At 37.0% G+C, this 13,830-nt stretch overlaps 1 protein-coding gene across 7 annotated transcripts in view; it reads left to right on the top strand.

Annotated features, from left to right (window-relative positions):
- CDKL3 (cyclin dependent kinase like 3) overlaps window positions 1-13,830 on the top strand; it is a 73,387-nt gene that overhangs the window by 19,861 nt on the left and 39,696 nt on the right. For 6 of the 7 annotated variants that reach the window (XM_075996052.1, XM_075996050.1, XM_075996051.1 and 3 more), the window contains exons 4-9: window positions 394-572; window positions 3,349-3,461; window positions 5,514-5,653; window positions 11,915-12,003; window positions 12,919-13,072; window positions 13,180-13,508. In XM_075996052.1, coding sequence (XP_075852167.1) covers window positions 394-572; window positions 3,349-3,461; window positions 5,514-5,653; window positions 11,915-12,003; window positions 12,919-13,072; window positions 13,180-13,508 — 1,004 coding nt within the window. The remainder of the gene's footprint in view (window positions 1-393; window positions 573-3,348; window positions 3,462-5,513; window positions 5,654-11,914; window positions 12,004-12,918; window positions 13,073-13,179; window positions 13,509-13,830) is intronic. The other variant, XM_075996055.1, reaches the window with a different exon arrangement.

The raw sequence follows: 13,830 nt of genomic DNA, 5'->3' as shown, positions 1-13,830 counted from the left end.
CTTGACTGAGTGGTCAGAAAGTGAAGACTGAGTACAGGTAATGTCTTTAAGAGGTTTAGCTGTGAAGGAAATAAGAGAAAGCGCAGTAACTGGGGTGGGACATGGGGTTAAAGAAAAGTTACATTTCTTTCACTGAGTTCTTTTGATTTTCCTTATAGGAATGTGATTTGCCTTTTTAGCATTATGTCTATTTTCTTGGCTTCATTTCATTTTGAGGTGATGGAGCAAAAATTGAAAGCCTATTTGTGTTGTGTAGTTAACCCTTTTGCATGTGGTAAGGAAATAGCTTCACTGTCTTAATTAACAAGATTTTTCTTTGTATAATTTTTGAGAGATTCTCTAGATAATAAAGTCTCATTTTAATATATTTCATATTCTCTATTTGTTTTTTAGATCATTCATCGAGACATAAAACCTGAGAATATTTTAGTATCCCAGTCAGGAATTACAAAGCTCTGTGATTTTGGTTTTGCACGAACACTAGCAGCTCCAGGGGACATTTATACGGACTATGTGGCCACACGCTGGTATAGAGCTCCAGAATTAGTATTAAAAGATACTTCTTATGGAAAGTATGTATATTTTGGGATCTTGCTTGTCCTTTCCTAGACATCTCTCTTTTCCCTTGTTATATCTGTCATCCCTGCTCCTGACATTCTCTGTCCTCTGCATCTGAGTTGGGGCGAAAAAGAGGGACACCTCTAAAGGTAACAACAGAAAGACCATATAGTCACCTACAGTGCTGGCTACTACTGCTGCTGTGCTCATTCAGTCCTCATGAATTGACTGGCCTAAGACCCAAGAAACCTATGCAGATGTATCCATGCTTGCTTTAAGCTGTGCCACAGCCTGGGCAGAGCTGCCTCCTTTGCTTATCTTTAGTCTCTACATGCTGCAAAGATTTTAAAATATTTACCTCACTTTGCCAGTGTTGCAATAGGAACTGCCAAGTTTCCTATTGATACTTCCTGGAAGAATGACACCCCCTTTGCAAAGCCTGGCAAATAGTTTTTAAATTGTACTGTTGTAGGTGCCTCAAAAGTAGCATGGTCTCAGTCTAATGTGAAACAACACCTAAAATACAAATAATCAATCTTGAAGAATTTAAAGGGACATGGTGGGACTGCAAACTAGTACAACTTCTATAGCAAGTAATATGGAGATACCTCAAAAGAGCTACAAGTAGAACTTAACCATTTGATCCAGCAATTCCATTACTGGGCATCTACCCAAAAGAACAAAAGACATTCTATAAAAAAGACATCTGCACTGGAATGTGTATAGCAGCACAGTTCACAATTGCAAAGATGTGAAAACAACCCAAGTGCCCATCAATACATGAGCGGATTAATAAAATGTGGTGTATGTATACCATGGAGTTCTTCTCAGCCACAAAAAACAATGGTGATCTAGCACCTCTTGTATTTTCCTAGATAGAGTGGGAGCCCATTCTGCTAAGTGAAGTATCACAAGAATGGAAAAACAAGCACCACATGTATTCACCATCTAATTGGTTTTAACTGACCAACACTTAAGTGCACATATAATAACAACATTCATTGGGTGTCGGGCAGATGGGAGCAGGAAGAGGGGATGGATATATTCACACCTAATGGGTGCAGTGCACACCATCTGGGGGATGGACACGCTTGAAGCTCTGACTTGGGTGGGGCAAAGGCAATATATGTAACCTAAACATTTGCATCCTTGTAACAGGCAAAATAAAAAAAAATAAAGGCCGGGTGTGGTGGCTCATACCTGTAATCCTAGCACTCTGGGAGGCTGAGGCGGGTGGATCGCTCAAGGTCAGAGATTTGAAACCAGCCTGAGCAAGAGCGAGACCTCGTCTGTACTAAAAATAGAAAGAAATTAATTGGCCAACTAAAAATATATAGAAAAAATTAGCCGGGCATGGTGGCACATGCCTGTAGTCCCAGCTACTCAGGAGGCTGAGCCAGGAAGATCACTTGAGCCCAGGAGTTTGAGGTTGCTGTGAGCTAGGCTGACACCATAGCCCTCTAGCCCAGGCAACAGAGTGAGACTCTGTCTAAAAAAAAAAAAATGCATGTATTAGTACTTCATTTATTTTCTTTTAAGATACAGGGTCTTGCTCTGTTGCTCACGTTGGAATGCAGTGGCATGGTTATAGCTCACATGATTATAGCCTTGAACTCCTAGGCTCAAGCCTCATCCTGCCTCATCCTCCTGTGACTACAAGTGTTCACCAGGCTTGGCTAATTTATTTTTCAGTAAAGGGGTGGGAGGTCTCACCATGTTGCTCAGGCTGATCTCCAACTCTTGGCCTCAAGTGATTCTCCTGCCTCAGCCTCCCAAGTAGCTGGGACTATAGGCATGTGCCACCACACCAGTTACTTTTTTTTATTTTTTGTAGAGACAAGATCTTGCCATGTTGCCCAGGCTGGCTCAAACTCCTGGCCTCAAGTGATTCTACCCCCTTAGCCTCCCAAAGTGCTGAGATTATAGGTTTGAGTCACCACACCTGGCCAGAAACTATTTTTAAAAAAATAAATTATGTGGAAAAAAATTGGATTGATGGGTTAAAATAAATAAATGAAATATAACCAGTAAATTATTTGAGATTAAAGTTTTATACTTTTATGCTTTTTTGTTTATTTTTTATTTTAATTTCTTTTTTTATTCATTTTTCTTTTTTTCTATATGTTGAAAAATTTTTTACTTCTTACGTATGAGGTTTTATAATAGTATTCAGTATTCTAATTCATAAGCCATTTATGGTAATGTCCATATGTATCTGAAAACGATTTTATAATTAATTTTATCTTGACTGATACATGACTTCTCATGCAACTTAAATACAAATTATTTAATGTTATTAATAAAGTGTAATGATATTTAATATATATCTTAAAGTTGGTATATGATGCTACAGTGAAAATTTATAAATGATACCACTTAAAAATTATTGTTTCTTTGTCCTTGATGTAATTTAAACATGTTTTTAAGAATGGATATTTTATGGCTGGGTACAGTGGCTCACGCCTGTAATCCTAGCACTCTAGGAGGCTGAGGCGGAGGATCACTTGAGGTCAGGAGTTCAAGACCAACCCAAGCAAGAGAGAGACCCCTTTCTCTACAAAAACTAGAAAAAATTAACTGGGTGTAGTGGGGTGCACCTATAGTCCCAGCTACTCGGGAAGCTGAGACTGAAGCTGAGGATTGCTTCAGCTCAGGAGTTTGAGGTTGCAGTGAGTTACAATGACACCTCTGCATTCTATGCAGGGGTGACAGAATGAAACTCTGTCTAGAAAAACAAGAATATTTTACATATTTCTGCCTGAATACGTGATTTATTCTGATCTATTTCAGACCTGTGGATATTTGGGCTTTGGGCTGTATGATCATTGAGATGGCCACCGGAAATCCCCATCTTCCTAGCAGCTCTGATTTGGATTTACTCCACAAAATTGTTTTAAAAGTAGGTAGGTATTACTGAAATACTCTGTTACATGTCTAAAATAAATATAGCCAGATCAATTCTGTTTGATTTTCAAATTTAGCTTTTCTGCATAAGAACAAGGAAGCATATTGTTTTGATAGATACTAGCAGATGGATGCCTTGGGCTGATAAAGAAGGCAGAAAATTCTCCGCTTTTGCAAATAATGTTTTCTTTCCTAGGATGCAAATAGCTAAGCCATATGTTGATGGTTGTTGCTAAGAAAAATAGTAAGATAGGAATGTACTTTAATTTGTCTAAAAGTTGTTTTTAAATTTTGGCTTCTAGAGGCCAGACATGGTGGCTCATGCCTGTAATCCTAGCACCTTGGGAGGCCAAGACAGGAGAATTAGTTAAGTTCAGGAGTTCGAGACCAGCCTAAGCAAGATCAAGACCCGTCTCTACTAAAAATATCATAGAAAATTTAGCCATGCACAGTGGCACACACCTGTAGTCCCAGCTATTTGGGAGGCTGAGGCAGGAAGATCACTTGAGCCCAGAAGTTTGAGGTTGCTGTGAGTGAGGCTGACGCCACTGCACTGTACCCAGAGCAACAGAGTGAGACTCTGTCTAAAAAAAAATTTTTGGTTTCTACAAATATTTGCACCTCTAAACAAGCATTTTTAAATATTAATAATAGAGTTGGGTCAGATTTTTTTTAAAGCACTTGGAGGCAGACAATTATTTACTCAGAAATCACCCTCCTTTTTGAAAACTGTACTAGATAGCAGATAGCTAAATAACTTATTCAAGAATGTATTTAATGAGAGCTTAATTATTTAATGATCCTCTCTGACCACGCAAACATTTTGATGATTAGCTTTGCTCACAGTATTTCAATGATTTGATGAGTATTTTTGTTTGTTTTGTTTTCCCTGAGACAGAGTCTTGCTCTGTTGCCCCAGCTAGAGTGCAGTGGTGTCATCATAGGTCACTGCAACCTCAAACTCCTGGGCTCAAGCGATCCTCTTGCCTTAGCCTTCTTAGTAGCTAGGACTAAGTATACACCACCATGCCCAGATAATTTTTTCTATTTTTTGTAGAGACTCTTGCTCAGGCTCTTAGCTGGGAGTACAGGTGCATGCTACCATGCCTGGCTGATTTTTCTACTTTTTGTAGGGAAGAGAGTCTCACTTTGTTGTTCAGGCTGGTCTCAAACTCCTGGCCTCAAGTGATCCTCCCACCTTGGCCTCCCAAACTGCTAGGATGACAGGTATAATCCACTAAACCTGGCCTGATTTGTTTTTTCAATATTTCTGACTGAGGAGTTTGAGGAGCCCTTTGTGTGGTCAGGAAGCTCAACATAAACATGTAATGAGAAGATTATGAGGAAGGTAGTGTGAACAATTATAAGAACAGTGAAATCTAGATAAATATTAAGATCCCGTTTAGAGCCTAAAAGCATCACACTTTGTTCATGTCTTCTTTAAAGTTTTGGTTATAAGGTTAATATTAGAGAACACCTTAGAGATGATGGGATTAATCTTGCCATTTTACAGATGAGAAAACCAAGGCACAAAATGGGAAAAGATTTACCCAGAATAACAGAACGAGTTATAGCAAAACTATATTTATAGTTCTTTCCATTCTTCTACTACTGCCCTTGTTTCTTTTTGGCAATATTTTAATTCCTAAATAATTTTAATATTTTACTTGTTTTGAGTAAGGCTTCAACCTGCTTTGCTGATGAACATTTAATAGTTAAACCATTTAGATTCCCATATGGTAATGTGTAAAATTTGTACTTTTTCTGATGGAGTTACACATTATGTCTTATAGTTTGGGAAAAGAAAATGAACCTGGTGATTTTATATTCTTTGCTGCCTATGTGCTATCAACAGATTACTTGGGAAACCTTGATTTTTTAAATGACATAATCAGATAGTTTCTTGATTAATTTTATAAAATTAAAAGACATAATTGTTATTCTTCCTTGTCTTGGTTTTGGTAATTTAGTGGAGATCACATAGCAATTTGATTATTTTGATTGTAGACTTAATTTCTATTTTCTTATATACATATTTCTTCTCTTTTCAGGCAATTTGACACCTCACTTGCAGAATATTTTTTCTACAAGTCCCATTTTTGCTGGGGTGGTCCTTCCTCAAGTTCAACATCCCAAAAATGCAAGAAAAAAATACCCAAAGCTTAATGGATTGTTGGCAGATATAGTTCATGTATGTTAAAAGATTAAGAACTTATATCTGAGAAATTTGCATTAATTATAATATAGTTTTAAATGATTACTTTAGTGAAATTCCAAAAGGATTCCTAAAGTAATGTTATCTGTAGAAAGTTATGTCTTTAATACAGAGGAATTAAAATTATAGACCATCAGAGCTAAAGGCCCCCTAAGATAATCATATCCACTATTTTTAGTTTATCCCAATCTTGATGATAATTAGAGATAAACTGGAAAAATTCTAAGGACTTACCATGTTTATCACTACTTTTTACATTTAGTCTAGCCAGCTTAGGGATCTATTCTTTGTACTGTGGTATCCTGCTAGTTTGGATATATGACCCTCCAAGCCTCATGTTGAAATTCCATCCCCAGTGTTGGAGATGGGGCCTAACGGGGTGTTTGGGTCATGGAGGTAGATCTCTCATGAATGAATGGCTTGATGCAGTCCTCACAGTAATGAGTGAGTTCTCACTCTGTTAGTTCCCATGAGACTTCCTCCCCCACCTAGAGCAGAGAGTGGTGCTTCCCCACTCTGTCTTTTGCTCTTGCTGTCACCATGTGATCCCTGTACTCTGGCTCCCCTTTGCTTTCTGTGATGACTAGAAGCAGCCTGTGGCCCTCACTGGAAGCAAATGCCAGCACCATGCTTCTTGTACAGCCTGCAAAACCATGAGTCAAACAAACCACTTTTCTTTATAAATTACCCAGCCTCAGGTATTCCTTTATAGCAACACAAACAGACTAAGACATATCCTAAAGTATCCAAAAGACATTGGCAGCTGTAATTTTAATGTTGTTTGAAGTTACACCAAGGCCAAAATCAATCTTGAATTGGAGAAAACAAAAACATTATATGTCACCTTTTTTTATTATTTTATTTTATTTTTGAGACAGAGTCTTGCTTTGTTGCCCAGGCTAGAGTGAGTGCCATGGCATCAGCCTGGCTCACAGCAACCTCAAACTCCTGGGCTAATTATTTTAAAATTTAATTGTTTTTTTGAGATGTGGTCTCACTCTCTTTCCCATGCTGGAGTGCAATGGCCTGATCATTGCTCACTGTAACCTTGAACTACTGGGCTCAAGCAATCTTCCTGCCTCAGTCTCCCAAGTAGCTGGGGCTACAGGTGCACACCACCATGCCTGGCTAGTTTTTCTTATTTTTTGTAGAGACAGGGTCTCACTATATTGCCCAGGCTGGTCTTGTCTTCTGGCCTCAAATGAGCCTCCCGCCTCAGCCTTCCAAAGTGCTGAGATTATAGGTTAGATATAGATTATAAGTGAGCCACTGTACCCAGCCTAAATTTTATTTTAACTGGATAATAAATATACCAACATACTTAGTACAAAATTCAAAATGTAAGGTGGGTTTACTGTGAAAAGTTAATCTGCTTTTATTTCTTTTCTCTAACCAGCCAATTTCCTTTAGCAGGAGCAATTAAGGTAACTTATTTCTTTTTTTTTTGAGACAGAGTCTCGCTTTGTTACCCAGGCTAGAGTGAGTGCCGTGGCGTCAGCCTGGCTCACAGCAACCTCAAACTCCTGGGCTTAAGCAATCCTGCTGCCTCAGCCTCCCGAGTAGCTGGGACTACAGGCATGTGCCACCATGCCCGGCTAACTTTTTCTATATATATTAGTTGGCCAATTAATTTCTTTCTATTTATAGTAGAGACGGGGTCTCGCTCTTGCTCAGGCTGGTTTTGAACTCCTGACCTTGAGCAATCCGCCCGCCTCGGCCTCCCAGAGTGCTAGGATTACAGGCGTGAGCCACCATGCCCAGCCCAAGGTAACTTATTTCGAATATATAGATAGCCCTTAAAAAAAGTTCTTCCTTAAATTTCAGAATACGTATAGTGTAGTTTTGAAAGAACAGGCTCTGGAATCACATAGACTATATTAAAAATCCAGATCTGCCACTAATTAGCTCTGTAACCTTGGGCGAGTTATTTGATCTCTGTGCCTCAGTTTACTGGGGTATAAAGTGACTATAACAGTTGGAAATGTTGGAAATAATGTTGGACATGTGCTTAGCACAGGGCCCTGAATAAGCTGTCAACAAAAGTTAATTGTTGTTGCTGTTATTTAGATAAACCTAACATACTGATTTGTAACACCAAAGAATATTCTTGAGGCCAGGCGCGGCGGCTCATGCCTGTAATCCTAGCACTCTGGGAGGCCGAGGTAGGTGGATCGCTCAAGGTCAGGAGTTCAAAACCAGCCTGAACAAGAATAAGACCCCCATCTCTACTATAAATAGAAAGAAATTATTTGGCCAACTAAAAATATATAGAAAAAATGAGCCAGGCATGGTGGCGCATGCCTGTAGTCCCAGCTACTCAGGAGGCTGAGGCAGGAGGATCGCTTGAGCCCAGGAGTTGGAGGTTGCTGTGAGCTAGGTTGATGCCACGGCACTCTAGCCTGGGCAACAGAGTGAGACTCTGTCTCAAAAAAAAAAAACAAAAGAATATTCTTGAAACAAAAAAAAATTATTTATATTGTACCTGGAGAGAACTGGAGTTTATTAAAGATTGGATTTGTTTACCACATTTTCAATTTAATTTCTTTTTTCTTGTATTTTATAGTTTTAATTATGTAAGAAATACATATTTATTATAGAAAAAAATACATGATATACAAAAAGGAGAAGTTAAGGTTTTCTCTACTCCCACATTTCAGGAAAAATTACTATTAAGATTTTGGTTTATATACTTTTAAAGTTTTCCCAGGTAAATATATGCATAGGAACTTATGCTTTAAACAAAAATAGAAATTTATACTTTTTAAAGGGTGTCTTACCTTACATACTGCTATGTAACTTATTTTTACTTAATATATCATAAACATACTAATATGTCAATAAATATGAAACTACATCATAATTTTCAATGATTGCATAGTATTTAATTGTTTGACTATACTATTAGTTTATTTAATTGATCTTGTGTTTTTGGACATTTGAGTCATTTTCAGTTTTTTTCCCTACTACTGTTAGTAAAGATGGGACAACAATCTTTATGTACTTGTTTTATTTTTTCTGTACAATAAAGTGCTAGAAGTGGGATTAAAAAATGAACCAAAGGATTTATAATTTTTAGAATTTTTGACATATTTCTTTTTCCAGAGAGGTTTTTCTGATTTATAGCCTGACTCTCAATCTAGCATTGGAGATAGACACACACACACACACACACACACACACACACACGCACACGCGCACACACACGCACACGCATGCACACGCTGGGTCTGGCCATGTTGCCTAGGCTGACTTTGAACTCCTGGGCTGAAGCAATCTTCCTGCCTCACCTCCCGAGAAACTGAGACTACAGGTGCATGCCACCACCATGCCTGACTATTTTTTTCTATTTTTTTGTAGAAATGGCGTCTTGCTTTTGCTCAGGATGTTCTTGAACTCCTGATCTCGAGCAATCCTCCTGCTTCAGCCTCCCAAAGTGTTAGAATTACAGGTGTGAGCTGCCCTGCCATTCCCAGCCCTGCTTTAGCCTCTTAGTAGCTGAGACTACAGGTGTGTGCCACTGTACCTGGCTTGGGTATTATAATTTTAAAAGTCTTTGCAAATTTAATAAGCTACAAATGGTATCTTTTTAAAAATTACATTTGTGTTATTATAGAAGAGGCTGAGCATTTTGCTAATATTCATTGGCCATTTGTGTTTCTTTTATAAAGGATTCTTATGCTATCTGTTAATTAGAATATTTATCTTTTTCATATTGATTTATAAAATATATTAAGTATATTAATTTTTGTCATAAGTTCAAATACTTTTTATTTTACAACTGGATAATTCAATGATTTGGAATGCCACATTTATCATAGACTAAATGCTTATATATGCTTGAGTCTGTTTCCATTGATTTCTTTCTTTTTTTTTTTATATGTATATTCTTCTCTTTTTTTTGGCATATTATGGGGGTACAGATTTTAAGGTTTCAATAAATGCCCATTCCCCCTGATTTCTTTCTTTATTCTGGAATTAGTATCATTTTGAATGATTTTAGTACTTTTTTTTAGACAGTCTTACACTGTGGCTCTAGGTAGAGTGCAGTGGCATCATCATAGCTCACTGCAACCTCAAACTCTTGGGCTCAAGCGATCCTCTTGCCTTACCCTGCTGAGTAGCTGGGACTACAGGTGCATGCCACCATACCTGGCTAATTTTTCTATTTTTTGTAGAGATGGGGTCTCGCTCTTGCTCAGGCTGGTCTTGAACTCCAGAGCCCAAGTGATCCTCCTGCCTCGGCCTCCCAGAGTGCTAGGATTACAGATGTGAGCTACTGTACCTGGTGTTATTGTAACTTTAAAATCCATTTTAATATTTGATGTAGGGTATGTATTTTTTCTTAGATATATTAATACATTCTCCAAGCCACTTTATTGTAATATAATTTATTGACAGTAAACCACACAGTTTTGATAGATGTATGTACACATGAAACCACCACCATAATGAAGACACCTAACATTTACACCTTCCTCCAGAATTTCATTGTGTCCTTTTACTATCCATCTTTCCTTCCATTTCTGTCCCTAATTACTGATTTGCTTTCTGTTGCCATAGATTAGTTTGCATTTTCTAGACTCTTTTTTTTCTTTCTTTTTTGAGACAGAGTCTCATTCTGTTGCCTGGGCTAGAGGGCCATGGCGTCAGCCTAGCTCAAAGCAACCTCAAACTCCTGGACTCAAGCTTTCCTCCTGCTTCAGCCTCCCAAGTAGCTGGGACTACAGGCATGCACCACCATGCCCAGCTAATTTTTTCTATATATTTTTAGTTGGCCAATTAATTTCTTTCTATTTTTAGTAGAGACGAGGTCTTGCTCTTGCTCAGGCTGGTTTCAAACTCCTGACCTTGAGCAATCCACCCGCCTCAGCCTCCTAGAGTGCTAAAATTACAGGCATGAGCCACCACGCCTGGCCTAGACTCTTATATAAATGGAATAATACAGTGTGTACTCTTTATGCCTGGCTTCTTCCACTCAGCATAATGGTTTAGAGATTCATTCACATTTTTGCATGTATTGTAATGTGTTCCCCTTTTTTCTGAGTAGTATTTCATAATATGAATCTACTGCAATTTTGTATTCATTCCCCTGTTGGTATATGTTCAGGTTTTTTCTCTTTTTGGGCTATTACAAATAAAGTTGCCATGAACATTCATGTATAAGTCTTTGTGTGGACATATATTTTCATTCCTCTTGGGGAAATATCTTGAGAGTGGAATGGTTCGGTCATTCTTATTAAGTTTTATTAATGGATTACCATTATGTTGTCATTTGAACATATTTTTAGTCATATTTTTAGTTAGTTGCAGTTTCAAGGATCAAAGTATTCCCACATCATAAAGTAGGTAACTGACTTAAATAATTTTACTTTGTGAATTAAGTTTTTTATAATGGTTAAAAAAACATGAAATCTGCTTTTTTACCAAATTTTTAAGTATATACTACAGTATTTTTAACTATATGTACATTGTTATACAGCAGATCTCTAGAACTTTTTCCATGAATCAATTTAAACTATGCATTTTGAAATAAACAGAAGCATAATATTATATACAATTACCTGAAATTTTCTAGATTTTAATTCTGGGTCCTCTATTTATGAAATCTTAGACAAAGTACCTAATCTCTCTGGGCCTTGGTCTCTTCATCTGTACAGTGGGGATAAAAATAATACCTACTTTGTAAGGTTGTGGTTGGGATGAAATGATAGGAAAAGGCTAGAGCATTGTCTAGTATACAGTAAGCATAAAAGTTACCTATTACTATTATGTTTGTGCCTTTTAGAGAAGAATGAAAAATTGTAAAGCTGATGCTTTTTAAAGTTTATCTTTAATATCTTGATTAAAGAAATGTGCTGTATTTATAATTATAGTTATTTCATTATCTACAACTTAATATCAAAACTTCTTTCCATTATTTATTTTTGGTTTTTGTGGTTTTGTGGTTCTCTTCAGTTGAAATACTCTCAAGGAGGCAAACAGAAAAGAGCTATTCTAATAATAGGATATTAAAAGATTTGAGGACTTCGATATTTGTAAAATTGTATTATGCTATAGAAAGAACACTGGATTCAGAGTCAGAAAACATGGGTTAAAATTCTAGTTTGGAAGTTTTTTCAAGAACACTTTTAGCTGTGGATAATTAATTACTTCTTCATTTGTCAAATAAATTTAATTTTTACCGTATGGAGCTGTGTTAAGAACTCATTTGTCATTAAAATCTTTTTCCTTTTCTAGGCTTGTTTACAAATTGATCCTGCTGAGAGGATATCATCTACTGATCTTTTACATCATGAGTATTTTACCAGGGATGGATTTATTGAAAAGTAAGCATTTTGAGTGTGTTTTCTTAATTTGTTTGTTTTGTTTTTTAGCACTTCGTTTTAGGAAATTTTATTAGCAAGAGAATTGCCACATAGATTAATATTGTATAACAGAAATATTCAGCTTAAAAATTTACTGAGTTACTGTATCAGGTATCATTTAGGTAAATGGTAGATTTACAAGTGTCGTGAATGAAAAGTCTAGTAATAAAAAATAATTACAGCTAACTCTCATTACATGGTTACAGTGTCCTAAGTGTGCTAAGTCTCACTTTGCTGAGGTTGGTCTCAAACTCCTGGCCTCAAGTGATCCTCCAACCTTAGTCTCCTAGAGTGCTGGGATTATAGGCATGAGCCACTGTGCCTGGCTGGGTTTATTTTGTAAAAGTCTTTTTTTTTTTTTTGACGGGGTCTAGCTCTGTCGCCCTTGCTAGAGTACAGTGGTGTGTCATATTCACTGTAGCCTTGAACTCCTGGGCTCAAGCAATCTTCCTGCTTCAGCCTCCTGAGTAGCTGGGACTACAGGTACACCTCACTACACCCAGCTAATTTTTTTCTAGTTTTTGTAGATAAGTGGGTCTTGCTCTCGCTCAGGCTGGTCTGGAACTCCTGATCTCAAGTGATCCTCTCACCTTGGCCTCCCAGAATGCTAGGATTACAGGCGTGAGGACTAAACCTGACCTGTAAAAGTCTTATGTAGTAGATTCCCATAGCAAATTTTTTGAAAGATGTATCTTTAGCAGAAAGCAATTATTATAAGGTAAATATTATACTAGCTTTTGGCATGCATTAGAATTATACAGCTTTATTTATGCTATATCTGAAATGTAAATTAATTGATTAAATGGTTCGTTAAAGATAAAATACTCTATCTACATAAATAAAAAGATTATCGGTTGATATTGCTTGTTTTGTCAGATTTATACCAGAACTGAGAGCTAAATTACTACAAGAAGCAAAAGTCAATTCGTTCATAAAGCCAAAAGAGAGTTCTAAAGAAAATGAACTCATGAAAGATGAAAGAAAAACAATTTGTACCAATACACTGCTACATAGCTCAGTTTTGGGAAAGGTAAGAACTTCATTTTTTGTTTCAGTCAGCATAACTATATTGCAGTTACACACTAATGAAAAAAATAACTGTTCTCATGACTCAGATTTGGGATGTATCTATTCCAGGAAATAGAAAAAGAGAAAAAGCCCAAGGAGAGCAAAGTCAGAGTTACTAAAGTCAAAGGAGGAAAAGGAGATATCTCAGAACTGAAAAAGACAGAGTATGAAGGTGGACATTGTCAACAAGATGCAGTCGAAAATGCTCATGCTCTGTCTCAAGATGTAAAACCTGTAATCATTGAACCACCAAACCCTGTTAATCCCAGCACTAACTCTAATGGCATGAAAGAAGGTCTACATTCTGGAAGCTGTATGACAATGCCACCCATCAATCTAACTAGCAGTAATTTGATGGCTGCAAATCCCAATTCAAATATCTCTCACCCCAATACAAGGTGAGCTGTAACAGACAAGAGACATAAGTAATACAATGTTCCTGTATAATGGTATTTCAAAGAATCACATTCATAGTGTCTATATAAAAACTGAACTTGAGGAAGGTATATTGAAATTATAATTGCATAATGGGCCATTTACTGGGTGATTCTTATGAATGTTATAGAAGAAATTAACTTTTCTTAGCCATACAGATGTTTAATTTTTCACTAATGTCTTTTGGTAAAACCTCATTAAAAAAAGACTCTTGGAAAAATATCTTCCCTTTTGAAGAGAAAAAAGGTGACGTGATCTAAGTTCTAGTATGGATGTGCCTTGGTA

Source organism: Microcebus murinus, chromosome 21 (genome assembly GCF_040939455.1).
Source record: "Microcebus murinus isolate Inina chromosome 21, M.murinus_Inina_mat1.0, whole genome shotgun sequence".
Lineage (NCBI taxonomy): Eukaryota > Metazoa > Chordata > Mammalia > Primates > Cheirogaleidae > Microcebus > Microcebus murinus.
Note: the sequence above shows the minus strand (reverse complement) of the source record. Positions and strands in the feature narration are given on the sequence as shown.